Genomic DNA, 25,001 nt, shown 5'->3' with positions numbered 1-25,001 from the left:
GTGACTCAAACCTCTGTTCAAACTGTTTCTCTTCCCAGCGGAATTGAAAAATAGTGAAAGGTGAAGGTGATGGGCAGGATTGATCCACAGGAAGAACCAAAAAGGAAACATTTGTCTGACTAAGAAATCATCCTGAGTTTACAGAGAACATTTTGTCTGTGGAGCCACGACAAAACAAAATCCTGATCCTTCGTTCAACCTCGATTATGAATTTAAAAAGTCGACGCCAAAGTGAAAGTCTCCAACTGTTCACCAAGAAACACCTTCCACTGCAAAGACCAAGACGTGATGTTTGTGTAAAACCACAAGAACAAGAAAGTGCAGCTCAGTCTGTTTGTCTTCTGCTCCTCTACATTAACAAACAGGATTTGTGTGTGTGTGTGTGTGTGTGTGTGTGTTGTGTGTGTGTGTGTGTGTGTGTGTGTGTGTGTGTGTTTGTGTGTGTGTGTGTGTGTGTGTGTGTGTGTGTGTGTGTGTGACTTACGGTGAATCCCAAACTTGGGGTGGTGTCCACATTTGTTCCAAACCACAAGAACGAGGAGAACGAAGGAGAAAGCGAAAAGAGACAAACCCACCACCACCGAGACCTGCACACAAACACACACACACACACACACACACACACACACACACACACACACACACACACACACACACACACACACACACACACACACACACACACACACACACACACACACACACACACACACACACACACACACACACACACACACACACACACACACACACACACACACACACACACACACACACACACACACACACACACACACACACACACACACACACACACACACACACACACACACACACACACACACACACACACACACACACACACACACACACACACACACACACACACACACACACACACACACACACACACACACACACACACACACACACACACACACACACACACACACACACACACACACACACACACACACACACACACACACACACACACACACACACACACACACACACACACACACACACACACACACACACACACACACACACACACACACACACACACACACACACACACACACACACACACACAACACACACAACACACAACACACACACAAACACACACACACAACACACACACACACACACACACACACAAAACACAAAAGTATTTGAAGTATTTGAAGTACTGTTTTACTCTGAAATACAGTAATAAACAAAAAGGCCGTGTTTTTTTTCTTGTTTGTTTGTTTCTCCTCTGTGAGCTTCAGGTCATCATGTTCTAACACTGATCCCTGCTCCAAAACCCACCTGGAAAACCTTGAATCACCGTCTGTCTTAAGGTTCGTTCACACCAAAGCGTCAAAAAACACCTTGACGTCTCTTTTTGGAGCCTTTGCATTTGAGTTCAGACGCCCCCGACGCTCGACTTTGACGCCGTGGACCAACGGGACAAAAATACTTGATGCGCGTCCGTTGCCCTGGAAACAAGAGCCCAGTCCTGGACTTTTCCCGAAACAATGTCAGACCAGACTGAGACTTTAGTGTTTTTATGACATAAAACATCAGCGGAGGAAATCGACTCGACGACTGGAGCCAGTTTATATTTATACTCCACTAATGACACTGGATCAGTCCTGGTCTAGTCCCAGTCTAGTCCTGGTCTAGTCCTGGTCTAGTCCTTGTTTAGTCCTGGTCTGGTCCTGGTTTAGTCCTGGTGATCGTCTCGGTGTTTGTGGTGTATATATTTATTCTCTGTTCATGTTTGTGGTTCTGGTTCTGGGGTTTTTCTTCCTGATAATAACGTCGCTGTGTCTCTGGATACTCGTCCCTGATTGGTCGACGCAGCGAGACTGACGCGAAAAGTTCAGCATTTTCAACTTCTGACCCTGACGCCTTGGACGCGCGTCTAGAGCGTCGACGCCAAAATGCTCAAGACTCGCCGCATTGACGCCGAAGACGCGCCGCAAAAACGCCGGACGCTGTAGTCGCGTCCACATGGACTTTATGTAGAAACTGGACACTTTGACGCTTTGGTGTGAACGAACCTTAAGTCTCCGTTTATACGAGGAGGATCTGAACAGAAGAGACAAAAGTGTCGTCTCGTCTTCACTTTTTGTTCAGTGTTTAGTCGAGTGTTTTCAGTGTTTTAAATCTGCTGCACACAGCGACACAAAAGTGTGTGAATTGGATCGTGTGTGTTTGTTCTTAAAACAAGAGCGTCTTTGGACACACAGCAGATTCTTCTGTTCACTGATCGTGTCTCTGCAGGTTCGAGACGTTTGTTGGGAGCCTCCTGTAAATTTATAAGAACTGACACAGTTTTTTCTTGGTTGGAGCGACGACACTTGAGCTTTTCTCTCCACATCCCGACACAAAAGGGAAATGTGAAGTTTCAGTGGAGCAGGAGCAGTGCACACGGCCTGGTTTAGTCCTGGTTTAGTCCTGGTTTAGACCTGGTTTAGTCCTGGTTTAGTCCTGGTTTAGTCCTGGTTTAGACCTGGTTTAGTCCTGGTTTAGTCCTGGTTTAGACCTGGTTTAGTCCTGGTTTAGACCTGGTTTAGACCTGGTTTAGACCTGGTTTTTCTTTTTCTGACTGAATACTCATGATATCTGGAAGCACTCGTCCTAACTCTTCTCCTGAAGGTTCTTGAAGGCCACAGAGGAACAGAGGAACAGAGGAACGTACCATAAACACTCGGCTCTCCAGGTTCTCCGTCACAGCCTGCACCGTCTTGTTGGTGGGAGCTGGAGAACACAGAAGGTCAGAGAGTGAGATCCAGAGCAGAAGACACCAGAACCATGATGGAGCAAAAGATGGAGGACCTACTTGGGACGACATCAGGGACTAGCATGTGACACAGACAAAAACACACATTAAAACTGAGAGAACATCTCTGACCCACAGTGTCCTACAGAAGATCATGAGACGTTTACAGAGAAGCTTCTAGAGAAGAACTCAGTAACTTTTGTGTATTTTAAGATAATAAATGAAACCAACGGGGAAAAAGACTCAACACATTTGCCACGTTCACATGAGAGATTTAACTCTGAAGAAAAAGAATAAAACTAAGAAACTAAAACCATGTGAACACTTCATTCTTCTGGATTAAACTGAACAGTGACGTAAGAGTTTGTTTTGTTCTGATGTTAAATGTGACTGAGTTTGTTTCCTGGATCCTGTTTGTGGTTTGTTGTTGTTAAAATGCTGCTGGTGCTTCAGGCTCGTCGTGTCGTCCTCCTGGTCCTGGTCCTGGTCCTGGTCCTGATCCTGGTCCTGGTCCTGGTCCTGGTCCTGGTCCTGGTCCTGGTCCTGGTCCAGTTCTGTCTCGGGACTTTGATCCACGTCTCTTTGGATTTGTGAGCTGGATGTGGGAGTGGGTTGAGGTAGAGCCGCCTCACACTCAGGCCCCGTTCACACTAGTGTGTATGTGAGTGGTGTTGTTGTGTGTACAGTGTTCGTTCGATGAAATTTCATTAATCGATCGTTGGGAGAATTAACGATCGATTATCGATTGAATCATTAACGTTTTTCTATTAAAATGATCATTATTATTATTACTATCTGCACTAATCTGCATCAATAAATTCAACTTTACGACATATAAACATAACGACTCTAGATCCACATCAGCTGTTTGACATTATAATGTGTTTAATTCAGTTTTGTTCAAATCTCACAGAAACAAAACTTAAAACCACATCACTAATTTACATAAACTAAGTGAAGATAAAACTCCAGCTCTTGTGTCGCTGATGTGGTTCAACTTGTGTTGGATTAAAAGACATGACTCAGGTGAATACAGGTCAGTGTGACCAGATTTGTGTTTGTCAAAACCAGGACAGCGTACGGGGGGAGGGGGGCGGGGCCTCGTCATCCACATTGAGCGACTCTCACCTGGAAAAACTTTTTCCCACTGGACACAGAAACATATGTGCTGCTTTATCCACTGTGCACATGGACTCACACTTGTCCCAACGCAACGGAAAGTGTGGAATTTCTTCTACAAATCCTGGTTAAATCCACATTTGTGCTTCGGTTCGTTACAGACTGACCCACTGTTTGTGTCTCGCTCCTTCTGAGTCACAGACGCTCAGTTTAACGATTCAATGAAAGAAAATGAAAACCTGAACATTTGCATCATTTTATTAAAAAAAAAAAAAAATGGACGGCCAGAACAGGACATGGAAAATGGACATGTCCAGGGAAAAACGGACGTTTGGTCGCCCGACACGACACACAGCGACCTACATTCAGTTTGTCAATAAAAAATGAATGTAATCGACGAAATTCTTAATGATCAATTATCGATTAATTGACTAATCCTGCCCATCCCTAATTCGTTCACATTAATCTTATGGAAAACGTTTCCAGAGTCTGAACGATCTGGAGCCTCCAGCTCCACGAGTTCATGTTGGTCCAGATGTGACGGGGACTGTGGGACTCCTGAAAACTCTGATACTCTGATGTAGGAGCTGGAGTCTCGTCCTGATTGGACACGACACTGTGACTCGCTCCTTCTGATTCTCTGGGTTTGTGACGTCGTCATGTGACGATAAAACAGTTTAAACAAACCAGAGACAAACAGGAAACAGCAGAGATACAAACACTCGCTCGTACACGACTGACATCTTCCTCGGCTCGAAATCGGCTGCTGCAACTTCCTGCCGTTTCAGGCGGTTTCACGTTAAAGAGCGAAGTATCGTTCTACAGGTCTGTGTGCACCACCTGCACACGTCTAATGTGTGAAAAGTTTCACATGAACCAACACGACGGAATCACAGAACAGACTGAGCATCAGCAGAACACCCCTCTGACACAGAGAGAACACCCCTCTGACACAGAGAGAACACCCCTCTGACACAGAGAGAACACCCCTCTGACACAGAGAGAACACCCCTCTGTCACACAGAGAGAACACCCCTCTGTCACACAGAGAGAACACCCCTCTGACAGAGAGAGAACACCCCTCTGTCACACAGAGAGAACACCCTCTGACACAACAGAGAGAGAACACCCCTCTGTCACACAGAGAGAACACCCCTCTGTACACACAGAGAGAACACCCCTCTGTCACACAGAGAGAACACCCCTCTGTCACAGAGAGAACACCCCTCTGACACAGAGAGAGAACACCCCTCTGACACAGAGAGAACACCCCTCTGTCACACAGAGAGAACACCCCTCTGACACAGAGAGAACACCCCTCTGTCACACAGAGAGAACACCCTCTGACACACAGAGAGAACACCCCTCTGACACACAGAGAGAACACCCCTCTGACACAGAGAGAACACCCCTCTGTCACAGAGAGAACACCCCTCTGACACAGAGAGAACACCCCTCTGTCACACAGAGAGAACACCCCTCTGTCACAGAGAGAACACCCCTCTGACACACAGAGAGAACACCCCTCTGACACAGAGAGAGAACACCCCTCTGACACAGAGAGAACACCCCTCTGTCACACAGAGACACACAGAGAGAACACCCCTCTGACACAGAGAGAGAACACCCCTCTGTCACACAGAGAGAACACCCTCTGACACAGAGAGAACACCCCTCTGTCACACAGAGAGAGAACACCCCTCTGACACAGAGAGAACACCCCTCTGTCACACAGAGAGAACACCCCTCTGACACAGAGAGAACACCCCTCTGTCACACAGAGAGAACACCCCTCTGACACAGAGAGAAACACCCCTCTGACACAGAGAGAGAACACCCCTCTGTCACACAGAGAGAACACCCCTCTGACACAGAGAGAACACCCTCTGACACAGAGAGAACACCCCTCTGTCACAGAGAGAAACACCCCTCTGACACAGAGAGAACACCCCTCTGACACAGAGAGAGAACACCCCTCTGTCACACAGAGAGAACACCCCTCTGTCACAGAGAGAACACCCCTCTGTCACAGAGAGAGAGAGAACACCCCTCTGTCACACAGAGAGAACACCCTCTGTCACACAGAGAGAACACCCCTCTGACACAGAGAGAACACCCCTCTGTCACACAGAGAGAGAACACCCCTCTGACACAGAGAGAACACCCCTCTGTCACACAGAGAGAACACCCCTCTGTCACAGAGAGAACACCCCTCTGTCACACAGAGAGAACACCCCTCTGTCACACAGAGAGAACACCCCTCTGTCACAGAGAGAACACCCCTCTGTCACAGAGAGAACACCCCTCTGTCACACAGAGAGAACACCCCTCTGTCACACAGAGAGAACACCCCTCTGACACAGAGAGAACACCCCTCTGTCACACAGAGAGAACACCCCTCTGACACAGAGAGAGAACACCCCTCTGTCACAGAGAGAACACCCCTCTGACACAGAGAGAACACCCCTCTGTCACACAGAGAGAACACCCCTCTGTCACAGAGAGAGAACACCCCTCTGACACAGAGAGAACACCCCTCTGTCACACAGAGAGAACACCCCTCTGACACAGAGAGAACACCCCTCTGTCACAGAGAGAACACCCCTCTGTCACAGAGAGAGAACACCCCTCTGACACAGAGAGAACACCCCTCTGTCACACAGAGAGAACACCCCTCTGACACAGAGAGAACACCCTCTGTCACAGAGAGAACACCCCTCTGACACAGAGAGAAACACCCCTCTGTCACAGAGAGAGAACACCCCTCTGACACAGAGAGAACACCCCTCTGACACAGAGAGAACACCCCTCTGTCACAGGGAGAACACTCATATTCCACTGAGTCCAACACAAACTGAACCACATCAGACACAAGAAACAACTGTTTTTATCACACATTAGTTTATGTAAATGAGTCATGTGATTTTACGTTTGTGTAAAACAAACAAATGTGTCAAAGTCTGTGGAGAGAAAAGGACTGATAAATCCTGGTTTAATCTTGGTTTTAAACCTGATTTATTCCTGATTTTAGTCCTATTTAGTCCTGGTTTAGACCTGGGTTAATCCGGATATAGTCCTGGTTTAGCTCAGGTTTAGTTCTGGTTTAGTCCTAGTTTATTCCTGGATTTAGTTTTGATTTTAGTCCTGGTTTAGACCTAATTTAACTCCAAGGAGAATATTTTACTTCAGAATCAAACCCTCATGTAAACGTGGTCTGTGTTGAGTCTGAAGTTCTGGTGTGAGGTTCTGGTGTGAGGTTCTGGTGTGAGGTTCTGGTGTGAGGTTCTGGTGTGAGGTTCTGGTGTGAGGTTCTGGTGTGAGGTTTCTGGTGTGAGGTTCTGGTGTGAGGTTCTGGTGTGAGGTTCTGGTGTGAGGTTCTGGTGTGAGGTTCTGGTGTGAGGTTCTGGTGTGAGGTTCTGTGAGGTTCTGGTGTGAGGTTCTGGTGTGAGGTTTTGGTGTGAGGTTCTGGTGTGAGGTTTTGGTGTGAGGTTCTGGTGTGAGGTTCTGGTGTGAGGTTTTGGTGTGAGGTTCTGGTGTGAGGTTCTGGTGTGAGGTTTTGGTGTGAGGTTCTGGTGTGAGGTTTTGGTGTGAGGTTCTGGTGTGAGGTTCTGGTGTGAGGTGTGAGGTTGTGAGGTTTGTGTGAGGTTCTGGTGTGAGGTTCTGGTGTGAGGTTCTGGTGTGAGGTTCTGGTGTGAGGTTTTGGTGTGAGGTTCTGGTGTGAGGTTTTTGGTGTGAGGTTTTGGTGTGAGGTTCTGGTGTGAGGTTTTGGTGTGAGGTTCTGGTGTGAGGTTCTGGTGTGAGGTTCTGGTGTGAGGTTCTGGTTGGTACCTGGGATGATGCCCTCGGGGTCGAACGGGTCGAAGGGGTTGTCCATGAAGCTGCCGGTGGCGTTGGCCTGGTCGCGGCCCAGGCGGTTGTGGGCTCGCAGGGTGTAGACGCCGTTGTTGATGTGCGTGGGTTTGTTGAGGTAGAGGCAGCCGTGCTTCTCGGAGCCGTCGCTGGAGTCGCTGATGATCTCGGTGTAGGTGAAGCGCGTCTCCTGCAGGGCGGCGCCGTTGTACAGCCAGCTGATGCTCGGCTCCGGGTTCCCGTCCACCGCGAACGGAAAACACCAGTGATGCATCGGCTCGGCGTCCTTCAGGAACAAGATCCGAGCTGGAACTGAACACACGAGGACGAGGTCAGGCAAGTCCAGGTTTAGACCTGGTTTAGTCCTGGTTTAGGTCTGGTTTAGTGCAAGTTTAGTCCTGGTTTAGTCCTGGTTTAGTCCGGTTGGACCTGAATTTGGATCTTGATTTTCCAAACGTGACTTTTAGGAACTCTGACAATTATTTAAAAAAAAAAAAAGTTCATATTGTAAAATGTCAGAAGTGTAGTGTGTGTAATTGTGTGTATAGTGTGTGTTTGTGTATGTGTGTATAGTGTGTGTGTGTATAGTGTGTGTGTGTATGTGTTGTGTGTGTGTATAGTGTTGTGTGTGTATAGTGTTGTGTGTGTATAGTGTTGTGTGTGTATAGTGTTGTGTGTATAGTGTTGTGTGTGTGTTGTGTATAGTGTGTTTGTGTGTATAGTGTTGTGTGTGTATGTGTGTGTGTATAGTATGTGTGTTGTGTGTGTATAGTGTTGTGTGTGTATAGTGTTGTGTGTATAGTGTGTGTGTGTATAGTGTTGTGTGTGTATAGTGTTGTGTGTATAGTGTTGTGTGTGTATAGTGTGTGTGTGTGTATAGTGTTGTGTGTGTATAGTGTTGTGTGTGTATAGTGTGTGTGTGTGTATAGTGTTGTGTGTGTGTGTGTATAGTGTTGTGTGTATAGTGTTGTGTGTATAGTGTTGTGTGTGTATAGTGTTGTGTGTATAGTGTTGTGTGTATAGTGTTGTGTGTGTATAGTGTTGTGTTGTGTGTATAGTGTTGTGTGTATTGTGTTGTGTGTATAGTGTAGTGTGTGTGTATAGTGTTGTGTGTGTATAGTGTGTTGTGTGTGTATAGTGTTGTGTGTATAGTGTGTGTGTGTGTATAGTGTTGTGTGTATAGTGTTGTGTGTATAGTGTTGTGTGTATAGTGTTGTGTGTGTATAGTGTGTTGTGTGTATAGTGTTGTGTGTATAGTGTGTGTGTGTGTGTATAGTGTGTGTGTGTTATAGTGTATGTGTGTGTGTATAGTGTTGTGTGTGTATAGTGTGTGTGTATAGTGTTGTGTGTGTAATAGTGTTGTGTTGTGTGTATAGTGTTGTGTGTATAGTGTTGTGTGTGTATAGTGTTGTGTGTATAGTGTGTTGTGTTGTGTGTATAGTGTTGTGTGTATAGTGTGTGTGTGTATAGTGTTGTGTGTATAGTGTTGTGTGTGTGTGTATAGTGTTGTGTGTGTATATGTGTGTTGTGTGTGTATAGTGTGTGTGTGTGTATGTGTGTGTGTATAGTGTGTGTGTGTTAGTGTTGTGTGTATAGTGTTGTGTGTTGTGTGTGTATAGTGTTGTGTGTATAGTGTTGTGTGTGTATAGTGTTGTGTGTATAGTGTGTGTGTGTATAGTGTTGTGTGTATAGTGTTGTGTGTGTGTATAGTGTTGTGTGTGTATAGTGTGTGTGTGTGTATAGTGTTGTGTGTATAGTGTGTGTGTGTGTGTATAGTGTTGTGTGTATAGTGTTGTGTGTATAGTGTTGTGTGTGTATAGTGTTGTGTGTGTATAGTGTTGTGTGTACAGTGTTGTGTGTATAGTATTGTGTTGTGTGTATAGTGTTGTGTTGTGTGTATAGTGTTGTGTTGTGTGTATAGTGTTGTGTGTATAGTGTTGTGTGTATAGTGTTGTGTGTGTATGTAGTGTGTTGTGTGTGTATAGTGTGTGTGTGTGTATATTGTGTGTATGTGTTGTGTGTATAGTAGTGTTGTGTGTATAGTGTGTGTGTGTATAGTGTTGTGTGTATAGTGTGTGTGTGTGTATAGTGTTGTGTGTATAGTGTTGTGTGTATAGTGTTGTGTGTATAGTGTGTGTGTGTGTATAGTGTTGTGTGTGTATAGTGTGTGTGTATAGTGTTGTGTTGTGTGTGTGTGTGTATAGTGTTGTGTGTGTATATAGTGTTGTGTGTGTATAGTGTTGTGTGTGTATAGTGTTGTGTGTATAGTGTTGTGTGTATAGTGTTGTGTGTATAGTGTGTGTGTGTATAGTGTTGTGTGTATAGTGTTGTGTGTGTATAGTGTTGTGTGTAGTGTTGTGTGTGTATAGTGTTGTGTGTATAGTGTTGTGTGTGTATAGTGTTGTGTGTGTATAGTGTTGTGTGTATAGTGTGTGTGTGTTGTGTGTATAGTGTTGTTGTGTGTATAGTGTTGTGTGTAGTGTTGTGTGTATAGTGTTGTGTGTATAGTGTTGTGTGTATAGTGTTGTGTGTATAGTGTGTTGTGTGTATAGTGTTTGTGTGTGTATAGTGTTGTGTGTGTATAGTGTTGTGTGTGTATAGTGTTGTGTGTGTATAGTGTTGTGTGTAGTGTGTGTTGTGTGTAGTGTAGTGTGTGTGTGTGTGTATAGTGTTGTGTTGTGTGTATAGTGTATAGTGTGTGTGTGTGTATAGTGTGTTGTGTGTGTTGTGTGTATAGTGTGTTGTGTGTATAGTGTGTGTTGTGTGTATAGTGTTGTGTGTATAGTGTGTGTGTGTGTGTGTATAGTGTGTGTGTGTGTGTATAGTGTTGTGTGTGTATAGTGTGTTGTGTGTGTATAGTGTGTGTGTTGTGTGTATAGTGTGTGTGTGTGTGTATAGTGTGTGTGTGTATAGTGTTGTGTGTATAGTGTTGTGTGTATGTGTGTGTGTGTATAGTGTTGTGTGTTATAGTGTGTAGTGTGTGTGTGTATAGTGTTGTGTGTATAGTGTGTGTGTATAGTGTGTGTGTTGTGTGTATAGTGTTGTGTGTGTGTGTGTGTGTAGTGTTGTGTGTATAGTGTGTGTATATGTGTGTGTGTATAGTGTTGTGTGTATAGTGTTGTGTGTGTATGTGTGTGTGTGTATAGTGTTGTGTGTATAGTGTTGTGTGTGTGTGTATAGTGTTGTGTGTATAGTGTTGTGTGTATAGTGTTGTGTTTGTGTGTATAGTGTTGTGTGTGTATAGTGTAGTGTGTGTGTATAGTGTTGTGTGTATAGTGTTGTGTGTGTATAGTGTTGTGTGTGTATAGTGTTGTGTGTGTATAGTGTTGTGTGTGTATAGTGTTGTGTTGTGTGTATAGTGTTGTGTGTGTGTATAGTGTTGTGTGTGTATAGTGTTGTGTGTATAGTGTTGTGTGTATATGTGTGTGTGTGTGTGTATAGTGTGTGTGTGTGTGTATAGTGTGTGTGTGTATAGTGTTGTGTGTGTATAGTGCTGTGTGTTGTGTGTATAGTGTTGTGTGTGTATAGTGTTGTGTGTGTTAGTGTTGTGTGTATAGTGTTGTGTGTGTGTAGTGTGTGTGTGTAGTTAGTGTGTTTGTGTGTATAGTGTGTGTGTATAGTGTTGTGTGTATATGTGTGTTGTGTGTATAGTGTTGTGTGTATAGTGTTGTGTGTATAGTGTTGTGTGTGTATAGTGTTGTGTGTATAGTGTTGTGTGTATAGTGTTGTGTGTATAGTGTGTGTGTGTATAGTGTTGTGTGTATGTGTATGTGTGTGTGTATAGTGTGTGTGTTGTGTGTGTATAGTGTTGTGTGTATAGTGTTGTGTGTATAGTGTGTGTGTGTGTGTATAGTGTGTTGTGTGTATAGTGTTGTTGTGTGTATAGTGCTGTGTGTGTGTGTATAGTGTTGTGTGTGTATAGTGTGTGTGTGTATAGTGTGTGTGTGTGTATAGTGTGTGTGTGTGTATAGTGTGTTGTGTGTGTGTGTGTGTGTATAGTGTTGTGTGTATAGTGTTGTGTGTATAGTGTTGTGTGTATAGTGTTGTGTGTATAGTGTGTGTGTGTATAGTGTTGTTGTGTGTATAGTGTTGTGTGTGTATAGTGTTGTGTGTATAGTGTTGTGTGTATAGTGTTGTGTGTATAGTGTTGTGTGTGTATAGTGTTGTGTGTATAGTGTTGTGTGTGTATAGTGTCAGAGTTTCCGTTCTGTTGCAGATGGAGTCGACCCTGTGACCTGCTCATGAATTATAGACGGGGTGTGGGTCTCCGGGACGACCACGCGCCTACCTGGAAACCCCCCCCTCCCCTCCCGCCCTCCTCGCCAACGCCACCGCCAACGCCAACGCCACCCCCACCCCCTCCAACCCTCCAACCCTCCCGCGCCCGGAAACAGACCGTGGACACCCTGACCCTCTCGCTCTTAACCCCCGACCCCTCGAGTCTGAAGATGAACGACTCCAAAACAAACAAGTGCACGAGGCTAATGGTGCGTTCGACTGTCCGCCCGACTCGGAGGTTCGAGGACGTTACCGAGCGACACACACACGGACACGCCCCTTTTCCTCGACGACGGACCTCGTTTTACCGCGACACTTTACTGCGTCTGTTTTAGTGTCTGTGAATAGTCGATGTTGCTGATGTTCTAACACGACACCGACACTTTCATTTCACCAACTGAATCATCCTGTTTGTGTTTAATTCTTCTGTTTGTGTTTAATTCTTCTGTTTGTGTTTAATTCTTCTGTTTGTGTTTAATTCTTCTGTTTGTGTTTAATTCTTCTGTTTGTGTTTAATTCTTCTGTTTGTGTTTAATTCTTCTGGAGGTTTTGTTGTTGAAGCTCAGTTTTATTTTGGGGCCTGGTTTTCGACCGATACTAAAACAACAACAGTTTTCGAGTTTCGGCTCCATGTTTTTCTCTGAGTCGGACAAGAAACTTAATAAAACGGTTGAGACATAAACGTGTCGTCACATCCGAGATTCGAGTGGGACACGGACGGATAAACGAACGTAAACTCCAATGTTTTCTATTCGATATTGACTCATTTTAGAAAAGTTACACAGTGTGACTTTAAACACAAACAGTGTGTGGTTAATTGTTACACAAAAGTCGCCACAAAAAGAAAACCAAAAAAAACACTAGTTCAAAATTACGAGGTGTTTGGAAGAAACATGGACCAGAGAATCGACTTATCACCGATTTATCGAAAAATAGATATCAAATGGACCAGTACTGACTGAACCAATAATCATCCTTCAAACCTTTCGATACGGGAGCCGATATCCGATACCAGTGGACCATCAGGGCAAATATGATTTATCGAAAAACATATATATCAAATGGACCGATACACCGATTATCGAAAATCAGATGGGCCAATATTGACTGAACCAATATTCAATACTTCAAACCTTCCGATACAGGAGCCGATATCCGATACCAGTGTCTACAATTTATCGGAATAAAAAGATATCAAATAGACCAGTATTGAACTGATATTGACAAAACCAATATTTGATCCTTCAAATCTTTCGATACCCAGGTCGATAATACCATAAGTGCATATACCGATTTATCGAGAAAAACAAAAAACAAAAAAAGATCAAATGAACCGATGAAACTGACCAGTATTCAATACTTAAAACCTTTCGATACTGGGGCCGATATCTGATAGTAGTGTATCAATAGTACAAACACTGATTTATTGGGGGAAAAAAAATTATATCAAATTGACCAGTCTGGACAGGACCGATATTGACTGAACAGATATTTGGACCTTCAGCCCTTTCGATACGGGGCCGATAATCGATACCAGTGGACCATCAGATCTTACACTGATTTATCGAAGGAAAAAAAGCAGATATTAAATGAACCGATACTGACTGAACTGATATTGATTGAACTGAACTGAAACTTTTCGATACGGGCCGATATCTGATAGTGTGACAGAGAGAAGCATCGGTGCATCGTGTCCAGCTGGAGGCAGTTTGGGGTAATGTGGCCGCTGCCTTCGTGCCAGTGGGCCAGACACTTCAGTTCAGAGGCAGTTTGGGGTAATCTAACCGCTGCCTTCGTGCCAGTGGGCCAGACACTTGAGCTGGAGCTCCAGTAAAGTCCCTGGACAAACTGGCCCCTCGAGAGGCACTAGAGGAATCGTGGTCTGTGAGAGTCTGGGCGAGTCGGAGCAGACGGACGCTGCCGGATCACGTTTCACTCTTATTACTTACAGTTAGGGCATCTGGTTTAATGGAGCTCGACGTCTCTGTCTCTGTCTCCATGGAGACGAGAGCGCTGCAGCTGGAATGTTCCACAGTGGAGCATTAATCTGTCTTTATTAGATTACAGATGTTTTATTGCAAGAAAAAGACGGTGAAAAACGTTCACTATGACTGAGAAGCGCTCGCCTCTCCACAGATCTGACCCACTCATCTCAGCCACGTTTACATCTGAATAAAGATCATTTAATTCTGAATATTCTGCTTTAAAAGTCCACGTAAACACTTAACTCTTCATGATTAAACTTAACTGTGAAGAAAGTGTTTGGTTTATTCTGATTTTAAAGCTGAAGGATTTTCTTTCTGGATCATGTTTCACGTTTATTCTTCTTCAAAATAATTCCAGTCGTTCATAGAGATGAAAAAATAACCGAAATATCATGATATCGTATCGTCAAAAGTCTCACAATAATATCGTGGGCCGTCACAGTGTGTTAAATCTCAAGTCTCTTTGCTTCAATTCATTGTTTTGGTGCAAAAAAGAGTCGGAACTACAAAGCCCACGATCCTTTGCTCTGTTTGATTTAACTGTAACTGAACAACTGAAGCATTTTAAAAACGTAGTTTTTTTGGATTTTTGAATGACGAGAGAAAAGAATCACACTCACTCGTGAGAATATCGTATCGAGATTGGATTTGGATATCGTTACATCCCTAATGCTCGTCGTGTCGTCCTCCTGGTCCTGGTCCTGGTCCTGGTCCTGGTCCTGGTCCTGGTCCAGTCGTGTCTCAGGACTTTGATCCACGTCTCTTTGGATTTGTGAGCTGGATGTGGGAGTGGGTTGAGCTTTTGTCTTCTTCCTCCTTCTCCTCCTCAGCGACAGACGGAAAGTCGGACGTTAAACTGTGTGATTTTGTTTGACCAAATCTCAGGGTTTAAAAGTTCACGGTTCATGTTTTCACACTGAACGACTTCGACAGTGAAACCCTCACGAGAGGCGACTGGATTTTGAAAAGGTTTGATTTTCTTTTTCGACTTCTGATTTCTGATCTGGAGTCGGTCGTGAGGGACTAACTGGTTCTCGTTTCCCCAAGTTACTAAAAAACTCGTCCTGATCCTGAAAACAGTCGCACGAGTGGAAAATCGTCTCAGAAAAGTCAAACATTCGCTCAGTGTCGCCGACTTTAAGTGTGACGAGACGATTCTCCAGCCGCTGCACAACAGTTATCATCAAGTCTGGACGGTGTTTGTGTCTGTGGAGGAACCACAAACCAGACGACAGAAAAGACGTGTGTGTGTTTAAATCTGTTGGTGTTTCTGTCCAATCAGAACCTTCCCCCAGACGCTCACACACATGAAATCAAAAACATTTAACAGTTTAACAGAAACAACAAGAAACATGATTATTTACATGGAAACTGTCTCATTCTTTGATCTGGCCAAGATTTTAAAAATTATATCAGGTTTTTCATCTTAATCTGTGTATCATTCATTCATTAATTTTTCAAAATAAAACCAAAAATAAGAAATGAAAAAAAAAAAAACTACGATTTTCTTCATTATTTGTCTCCAAAACCAAAATGAAAAAACAGATAAAGATGAGTTGTTTTCAGTTTTTGATATCTGACTACCAGGTGACTTCTAAAACCAGGTCTGGAAAACCACTAAACCAGGACTAAACCAGGACTAAACCAGGGACTAAACCAGGACTAAACCAGGACTAAACCAGGACTAAACCAGGACTAAACCAGGTCTAAACCAGGTCTAAACCAGGACTAAACCAGGACTCTAAACCAGGACTACTAAACCAGGTCTAAACCAGGTCTAAACCAGGACTAAACCAGGACTAAACCAGGACTAAACCAGGACTAAACCAGGTCTAAACCGGTCTCAGTCCTGATCACCACACAGTCTATGCAGGCCTGTCCTGACATCAAGTCCTGGTCAGGTTAGTCGCGGTCGATTTTTCCATTTTTCATTTAAACACAAAATTGAAAACTAAAAAAATGAATCTTTATCTGTTTTTTCATTTTGGTTTTGGAGAAAATCGTGGTTTTATTTTGAAAAACAAATGATTCATCTCGTTCTCAGATTTATGATCAACTTACTGGTTCTGAATTGGTTTTATAATCTTAAAAATGGTCACATTTATTTCTTCCATGATTCGACTCATAAGAAAATCTTAAATTTAGGTGATAAATGTTTAAAAGAAGAAACTTCAATCCATTTACCAGAGTTTCCCTGAAACACTTGACTTGTTTTTAGATTCAGTGACACAGATTTACTCGATTCAAGACTGACGATGAACTATTCTGATCTACGACTGATTAGAAGAACATCTGTTTAGAACTGAGCATCTTTGAGTTTCTGATCAGATCATCAACACTGATCATAAACTGGTTTAAAACTGAGACTGAAACTCCAGTCACACCGCAGGTTTAAAGCTCAGTTTGGATGTTTTTGTGAAATCAGGTTTTTGTCGTTTGTCTCGTTCACATGTCCAGTTCAGTGCTGCTTGTGTGTGATCTCCAGTGTGAACTTTAAACGCCCCAAAAGTGTCCCACACACATGTGCACGGAACACGACCACGTCACACACAGCGAGCGTGTTCAATATTTATGGAAGTTTGCAGATCACAAGCTGCAGCTGAAAACGGAAATCAAGCAGCAGAAAGAAAGTTTGGAGTGAGAGAAACTGGTGACACCAGGAGGATGAACCATGAAACTTTGCTGAAGTCACTGGACGATGGACAAAGTCTGGACTTCATCCTGTCGAGACTCAGAAAGACACGAATAATTTTAACTGAACTGAGTCTGAGTCTGACGACAGCGACACAGAAGAGTTTGTGTCTGTTCACCTCCAGAGGTCGAGTTGTTCAGAAGTGACACGAGGATGAAGAACTGAAGTGATTTAGTGATTTGAAGTGAAACGGAGAGTTTGTTCAACTTGTTCTGTTGTTTCTAGTTTATCTGAAGAACTGAAGTCAAATATGTGACAGTGTGAACAGTCTGTTCTTCTCTTCTGTTGTTTTTACTACAACTTCACTTCACACACAAAATGTCACATCCTCATTCTCATTTTATCAAATACATTTCCCACAAAAAGTGCAACTTCTACATGTGTTTTTTCTTCTTTATAAGGAAGGAGAAGGACGAGGTTTTTGGAGTTTTGTAGAAATGATGGTGTGAGTCTCAGAGCTTCACTGTTTCACTCACACAGAGTCACACAGTTTTCATCTGACGAGAAAAATGTTTGTGAACATTTGTCTCCGTTTGTCTCGTGGTTTTGTTTTTCTTTGAGTTTCCGTCGACTTCAGCTCAGAACTGTGACGTTTGTTGTTTGTTGATGTTGTGGAGGTGGAGGAACGTGACCTGGACGTTCAGTGTCGTAGAACTTCAGACTGGATTTTTTTTTTTGGTCTTGGTCTCGTCTTGGACTCGACGGTGTTTGGACTCGGTCTTGTCTCACTCTCGTCTTGGTCTTGTCTTGCTTGCTCTCGGTCTCGGTCTTAAAGGTGTTCAGACTCGGTCTTGTCTCCGGTCTCGAGGTGTGGATTGTCGAGTGATAAAATGGAAATAGATTTATAAAAACATTAATATATTTGTGCCAAAATAACTGTAAAATACAAACAAAGATCAAAAATGACAAAGATGATCTCGATTTGGTCTTGATGAAAAATAAATCGATGATAAAAATCAGATCTGTGCGGCTCAGACGTCGTCGTTAAAAGATCAGAAACAGGAGCAGAGGGACGAAAAATCAGATTTGGGAAACTTCAGGCTGCAGACTGAACAGAGACTTAGATTTAGACAAACTTTATTGATCCACAGGGGAAATAGTTTGGGTAAAATCATTTCTGAGCTGCTTCATTCTCGTTTATTTTGGATCATTTGTTCAGTAAAATGATCTGGCTGCCTGGACACGTCGTTTCTCTGCGTTTAAATCCTTCTCTGATCGATTTAAAGGTTGAATGGAGGATTTTTTTTTGTTTCAAACTGTCAGTGAAAGATTAAAAAACCATTACAGAGACGCAGCAGCTTTGTAATTATGATGACCAAAAAATCTATCAACTGTGAACGTGTTGAGGCCAGATAAACATCAGCCAATAGAAAACGAGGCTCCCTCATTTTCTATTGGCTGTTAGGTTGTCAATCAAACTCCCTAGTGTAACTGACTCGTCGGAGCGCGGGGATTATGTGGTTTATGCAGCGGTTCTCAGAGGCTTTTTCAAACTGTCGCTTCCTCGCATTTCGCACAAAGTTTGTCGCGACGGCGGACGAGAATCTACGACCGGTTCACCGCAAAAGAAAGTCCGTTTTTGAGGTCGCTGAAAGAAGAAGAGAAGAGGAAAAGGAGCGAAGACAAACTGAGGTGATTCTTGGAGATCTCGTCCAGCGATGGCGCGACCGAAGCAGACGAAGGGTCTAAAAACTGACGCGTCGGTCGCTGAATTACTTCTAGACAGGAAACTTCAACAGTGATTCTGAACGCGCAGAAGGACTGTCGCTGTATTTCTCTTCCCTTAAAAAAATCCTCTATACAAACTTTAAGTGGTTCCATCTTACGTTTTGTCCTGGGGTTTTCTGCAGTGAGCGAGAGGACAGGAGCAGACAGGAGCAGACAGGAGCAGGCAGGAGCAGCAGAGCAGGCAGGAGCAGCAGGAGAGGCAGGCAGACAGGAGCAGGCAGGAGCAGGCAGGAGCAGACAGGCAGCAGCAGCAGGAGCAGACAGGAGCAGGCAGGAGCAGGCAGGAGCAGCAGGCAGCAGGCAGCAGCAGGCAGCAGCAGAGCAGCAGGAGCAGCAGGAGCAGGCAGAGCAGGCAGGAGCAGCAGGAGCAGGCAGGAGCAGACAGAGAGCAGCAGCAGGAGCAGGAGCAGGAGAGCAGGAGCAGCAGAGCAGCAGGCAGGAGCAGCAGCAGCAGCAGACAGGAGCAGACAGGAGCAGGCAGGAGAGCAGAGCAGGCAGCAGACAGGAGCAGCAGGCAGCAGGCAGAGCAGGCAGAGCAGGCAGGAGCAGACAGGAGCAGGCAGGAGCAGCAGGCAGACAGGCAGCAGACAGGAGCAGACAGAGCAGCAGGAGCAGGAGCAGGCAGGAGCAGACAGAGCAGCAGAGGCAGGCAGCAGCAGACAGGAGCAGGAGCAGACAGGAGCAGGCAGGAGCAGCAGGGCGGGTGCAGTGGCTCTTTGGGAGCTCGTTAGGAGTAATTAAAGGGGCGGCAGTTACGAGCGCTCGGAGATTAGCCGCACTAACGTAGTTACAGAGTCACTCAGGCGGATCCGGGAGAGGCTCCATTAGCGCGGCCCCAAATCACATCAGCACATCGGCTCTTAGCGCTCCCAGGGGCCCCGCGCGGAACAGCGGAACAGCGGAGCGGCGCCCGCCTCCTCCCCACTTATTTACTCCTGACAGCAGACGGCGCGGGTCCTGAAGCCGGGGCCCGTAAAGAGAGGCCCCCGAGTGTTTAGAGACACAGACTCAGGGGCCCGAAGTCACGGAGAGAACAACGAGGGTCCTGAAGGCAAGACCAGGTCTAGACCAGGACTAGACCTGGTCTAGTCCTGGTCTAGACCTGGTCTAGTCCTGGTCTAGTCCTGGTCTAGACCTGTTTTAGTCCTGGTCTAGACCTGGTCTAGACCTGGTCTAGTCCTGGTCTAGTCCTGTTTTAGTCCTGGTTTAGTCCTGGTTCAGACCTGGTTTAATCCTGGTTTAATCCTGGTTTAATCCTGGTTTAGTCCTGGTTTAGTCCTGGTTTAGTCCTGGTTCAGACCTGGTTTAATCCTGGTTTAATCCTGGTTTAGTCCTGGTTTAGTCCTGGTTTAGTCCTGGTTTAGTCCTGGTTTAGTCCTGGTTTAGTCCTGGTTTAGTCCTGGTTTAGTCCTGGTTTCCTGGTTTAGTCCTGGGTCCTGGTTTAGTCCTGGTGGTTTAGTCCTGGTTCAGTCCTGGTTTAGTCCTGGTTTAGTCCTGGTTTTGTCCTGGTTTACCTGGTTTAGTCCTGGTTTAGTCCTGGTCTGTTGTGGTTGAAGTTGGAGTGAGACTAAAAACAAAAAAGTGTCTTTGACCAGAGAAAATGTATTTAAAATAAACCTTCTGGAGTTAAAATAAAAATGTTCAAATAAACAGAAAATAAGTTAAATTAAACAAAACAACAAAACAACAGCACAAACACACACACACACACACACAAACACTATCTCATAAATGTCACTTTCAAAACTGAAGTTAAAGTCTTTTTAAGCAAAAGATGTTCATTTTGTCTTCTTATATACTTTAACTTCTTGGGTTCTTTTTAAAGACGATGCAGTAAAGTGTATTTACCTTGTTGACATGTTTCGGCTGCTGCATCTTCAGATCTGTCCTGGTGTTGGTGTTGACGTGTCGTATATCAGCTGTTGTTACTTCCTGTGGGCGTGGTCAGACCTGATGGACCTGCAGGTCGCTCAGACTGACCACGCCTCCCGTCGCCCGGTGTCTCTGGAGGAGGGTGTCCCAGGTGTGTGAAAGGAGGAAGGCTCCGTCATCACGGTTAATGCTCCGAGCCTCGTTTCCTGATTTCACCGTCCTCCTTGATCCAGCGTTTGAACTTGTTGTTTTCTGATCCAATGACCCGAGTCTCGTCCTGATCCATAATGTGGTTGTTCCTTTTACAGTGTCTGATGTGGAGGATTTTAGGTTTTCCTGTTCTGCTTTGTCTTTTTTGTTCTGGTGAGTCTCCCTGACGTTTCCTTCTCACATTCCTTTTGCTGTTCCTTTTTTCGGATGTGAAATGCTCGGCCTGTTTCCCCTGTGTGTGATTTATTACATGATTTGCATTGAATTTCGTAGATGGTGTTGCATTTTTGTTCTTGTGGGATTTTGTCCTTGGGATGTACGAGCTGTTGACGGAGTTTTGTGTTTGGTTTTACTACAGTGCTAATGTTGTGTTTTTTCATGGCTCTGGATGGTTCGGTTGTTCCTCTGATGTTCGGTAGTGTGACTATGTTTTTGTCCTGCTGCCCTGTGTTGGATTGTAGTGTTTTTTTTCCGGTGTTTGTTGGTTTCACACACCTGGGACACCCTCCTCCAGAGACACCGGGCGACGGGAGGCGTGGTCAGTCTGAGCGACCTGCAGGTCCATCAGGTCTGACCACGCCTACAGGAAGTAACAACAGCTGATATACGACACGTCACCACCAACACCAGGACAGATCTGAAGATGCAGCAGCAGCAGCCGAAACATGTCAACAAGGTAAACACACTTTACTGCATTGTCTTTAAAAAGAACCCTAAGAAATTTAAGTCTTTTTGTTTCCATCAGTGTTTAAATCAGATCTGGTCTTTGTGCAGCTCCTAAAATAAACAGTTGATCGTTGACCTCGTGTTTGGACTGAAGCTGAACTCACTTTATTTTTGTGTTTTTTTAAATGACATTTTTCACTTTTTCATTGTTTAGTCCGAACAGAAACTCTTCAGTCTGGCAGCGTCACAACAACGACATTTACTGATATTTAAAGAAAAGAACTTCATCAACTCAGATCTGAGTTCAGCTTTTTTGCTCCACAATATTTTCTGTTTCTCCAGACAAAAAAAGAACTGAACCCGACGATTTAACATCAACTAAACACTGAAATAAGAAACTAAATACACAAAAAAGTACAAAACCAGTTCTACTGGTCTCTGGTCACATGGTCTGGTCAGTCCTGGTCTATGGTCTACTGGTCTCCTGGTCCTGGTCTGGTCTAGTCTGGTCTGGTCCTGGTCCTGGTCTACTGGTCTGGTCCTGGTCTAGTCCTGGTCCTGGTCCTGGTCTGGTCTGGTCCTGGTCCTGGTCTGGTCTGGTCTGGTCCTGGTCCTGGTCCTGGTCTGGTCTGGTCTGGTCTGGTCCTGGTCTGGTCCTGGTCTGGTCTGGTCTGGTCTGGTCTGGTCTCTGGTCTGGTCTGGTCCTGGTCTGGGTCCTGGTCCTGGTCCTGGTCCTGGTCCTGGTCCTGGTCCTGGTCCTGGTCCTGGTCTGGTCTCTGGTCTGGTCCTGGTCCTGGTCTGGTCCTGGTCTGGTCCTGGTCTGGTCTGGTCTGGTCTGGTCTGGTCTGGTCCTGGTCTGGTCTGGTCTGGTCCTGGTCTGGTCCTGGTCTGGTCCTGGTCTGGTCCTGGTCTGGTCCTGGTCTGGTCCTGGTCTGGTCCTGGTCTGGTCCTGGTCTGGTCCTGGTCTGGTCTGGTCTGGTCTGGTCTGGTCCTGGTCCTGGTCTTACACTGGATGTCGAGGGGGACGGTGTCGCTGTCGGGTCCGGCCTGGTTCTCGGCGTCACACGTCAGGTTGTGGAGATTATCACCGGACGAGACGTTGGTCAGAAACAGAACGTGTTCCAGAGTCGAGCCCCAGATCCTCTCCTGCAGGGGCGACAGGGGCGACAGGGGCGACAGGGGCGACAGGGGCGACAGGGGCGACAGGGGCGACAGGGGCGACAGGGGCGACAGGGGCGACAGGGGCGACAGGGGTGACAGGGGCGACAGGGGCGACAGGGGTGACAGGGGCGACAGGGGCGACAGGGGCGACAGACAGGGGCGACAGGAGCGACAGGGGCGACAGGGGCGACAGGGGTGACAGGGGTGACAGGGGCGACAGGGGCGACAGGGGCGACAGGGGCGACAGGGGTGACAGGGGTGACAGGGGCGACAGGGGTGACAGGAGCGAAAGGGGCGACAGGGGCGACAGGGAAAAACAAAAAATGTTCTTATAAAAATGTTTTTATTTCAACATTTTGTCCCAAATTCAGATCTAAACATTAATAATGAACCAATCAGACGCCTTCATTCTGAGGCCCCTCCCACCAGTGTTAGCAACAGGTTTGATTGACAGTGAGGGGGCGGGGCTGTGTGAGGGGGAAGTGCTGGAGGTGTTTCAGGTGGAGGTGTTTCAGGTGTTGGAGGTGTTTCAGGTGTTGGAGGTGTTTCAGGTGTTGGAGGTGTTTCAGGTGTTTCAGGTGTTGGAGGTGTTTCAGGGTGGAGGTGTTTCAGGTGTTGGAGGTGTTTCAGGTGGAGGTGTTGGAGGTTTCAGTGTGGAGGTGTTTCAGGTGTCAGGTGTGGAGGTGTTTCAGGTTGGAGGTGTTTCAGGTGTTGGAGGTGTTTCAGGTGGAGGTGTTTCAGGTGTTGGAGGTGTTTCAGGTGGAGGTGTTTCAGGTGCTGGAGGTGTGTTTCAGGTGTTGGAGGTGTTCAGGTGTTTCAGGTGTTGGAGGTGTTTCAGGTGTTTCTGGAGGTGCTTCAGGTGGTGGTGTTTCAGGTGGAGGTGTTTCAGGTGGTGGAGGTGTTTCAGGTGTTTCTGGAGGTGTTTCAGGTGTTGGAGGTGCAGGTGGAGGTGTTTCAGGTGGTGGAGGTGTTTCAGGTGGTGGAGGTGTTTCAGGTGCTGGAGGTGCTTCAGGTGTTGGAGGTGTTTCAGGTGCTGGAGGTGCTTCAGGTGTTGGAGGTGCTTCAGGTGCTGGAGGTGCTTCAGGTGTTGGAGGTGCTTCAGGTGCTGGAGGTGCTTCAGGTGTTGGAGGTGCTTCAGGTGTTGGAGGTGCTTCAGGTGTTGGAGGTGTTTCAGGTGTTGGAGGTGTTTCAGGTGCTGGAGGTGTTTCAGGTGGTGGAGGTGTTTCAGGTGGAGGTGTTTCAGGTGTTGGAGGTGTTTCAGGTGGAGGTGTTTCAGGTGGAGGTGTTTCAGGTGGTGGTGTTTCAGGTGGAGGTGTTTCAGGTGTTGGAGGTGCTTCAGGCGGTGGTGTTTCAGGTGGTGGAGGTGTTTCAGGTGTTGGAGGTGTTTCAGGTGTTGGAGGTGTTTCAGGTGTTAGTGGTGTTTCAGGTGGTGGAGGTGTTTCAGGTGTTGGAGGTGTTTCAGGTGTTGGTGGTGTTTCAGGTGGTGGAGGTGTTTCAGGTGTTGGAGGTGTTTCAGGTGTTGGTGGTGTTTCAGGTGGTGGAGGTGTTTCAGGTGTTGGAGGTGTTTCAGGTGTTAGTGGTGTTTCAGGTGGAGGTGTTTCAGGTGGTGGAGGTGTTTCAGGTGGAGGTGTTTCAGGTGGTGGAGGTGTTTCAGGTGTTGGAGGTGTTTCAGGTGTTGGTGGTGTTTCAGGTGGTGGAGGTGTTTCAGGTGTTGGAGGTGTTTCAGGTGTTAGTGGTGTTTCAGGTGGAGGTGTTTCAGGTGGTGGAGGTGTTTCAGGTGTTGGAGGTGTTTCAGGTGTTAGTGGTGTTTCAGGTGGAGGTGTTTCAGGTGGTGGAGGTGTTTCAGGTGGAGGTGTTTCAGGTGGTGGAGGTGTTTCAGGTGGTGGAGGTGTTTCAGGTGTTGGAGGTGTTTCAGGTGTTAGTGGTGTTTCAGGTGGAGGTGTTTCAGGTGGTGGAGGTGTTTCAGGTGGTGGAGGTGTTTCAGGTGGAGGTGTTTCAGGTGGTGGAGGTGTTTCAGGTGGTGGAGGTGTTTCGGGCGCTCACCTGTGTGGTGAAGGGCGAGCGCAGGTGCTCTGTCCTCCATCTTGCTCGGGGGGTGGGGCTCCCGGTCACATGACACTCGAAGGTGAGGTTCCCGCCCTCCTGGACCCGATTATTGGCCGGAAGAATAGTGACGACAGGAAGACCTGCGGCGAGGAAGCAGAGATAATAACACGATAATAACACGATAATAACACAATACTAACAGTTATTGGTTTTGTTCTGGTGTCGTGTGTCACTTTAGAGTCTCTGTGTCGATAACAACTGAATGTCACAAATGAAATATACTTTTTTTTTTTTTTATCAGTATGTGTATTTGGACAAGAGTCTGACAGGCGTCTGACAGGTGTCTGACAGGCGTCTGGCAGGAGTCTGACAGGAGTCTGACAGGTGTCTGACAGGTGTCTGACAGGCGTCTGACAGGTGTCTGACAGGTGTCTGACAGGTGTCTGACAGGAGTCTGACAGGTGTATGACAGGTGTCTGACAGGTGTCTGACAGGTGTCTGACAGGAGTCTGACAGGTGTATGACAGGTGTCTGACAGGAGTCTGACAGGTGTCTGACAGGTGTCTGACAGGAGTCTGACAGGTGTCTGACAGGTGTCTGACAGGAGTCTGACAGGTGT

General features: G+C 46.0%; 1 protein-coding gene across 1 annotated transcript in view; it reads right to left on the bottom strand.

Annotated features, from left to right (window-relative positions):
• The window catches only part of ntrk1 (neurotrophic tyrosine kinase, receptor, type 1), a 64,838-nt gene that overhangs the window by 21,787 nt on the left and 18,050 nt on the right, over window positions 1-25,001 (bottom strand). Inside the window, exons 6-11 of the mRNA XM_055163946.1 lie at window positions 24,380-24,522; window positions 22,183-22,321; window positions 7,724-8,056; window positions 2,837-2,854; window positions 2,696-2,754; window positions 485-587 (exon numbers count right to left, since the gene is read on the bottom strand). Of these exons, the coding sequence (XP_055019921.1) occupies window positions 485-587; window positions 2,696-2,754; window positions 2,837-2,854; window positions 7,724-8,056; window positions 22,183-22,321; window positions 24,380-24,522 (795 nt within the window). The remainder of the gene's footprint in view (window positions 1-484; window positions 588-2,695; window positions 2,755-2,836; window positions 2,855-7,723; window positions 8,057-22,182; window positions 22,322-24,379; window positions 24,523-25,001) is intronic.

Source organism: Boleophthalmus pectinirostris, unplaced genomic scaffold, assembly GCF_026225935.1.
Source record: "Boleophthalmus pectinirostris isolate CB_2022bp ecotype Guang Dong unplaced genomic scaffold, ASM2622593v1 HiC_scaffold_6, whole genome shotgun sequence".
NCBI classification, from domain to species: Eukaryota; Metazoa; Chordata; class Actinopteri; order Gobiiformes; family Gobiidae; genus Boleophthalmus; species Boleophthalmus pectinirostris.
Note: the sequence above shows the minus strand (reverse complement) of the source record. Positions and strands in the feature narration are given on the sequence as shown.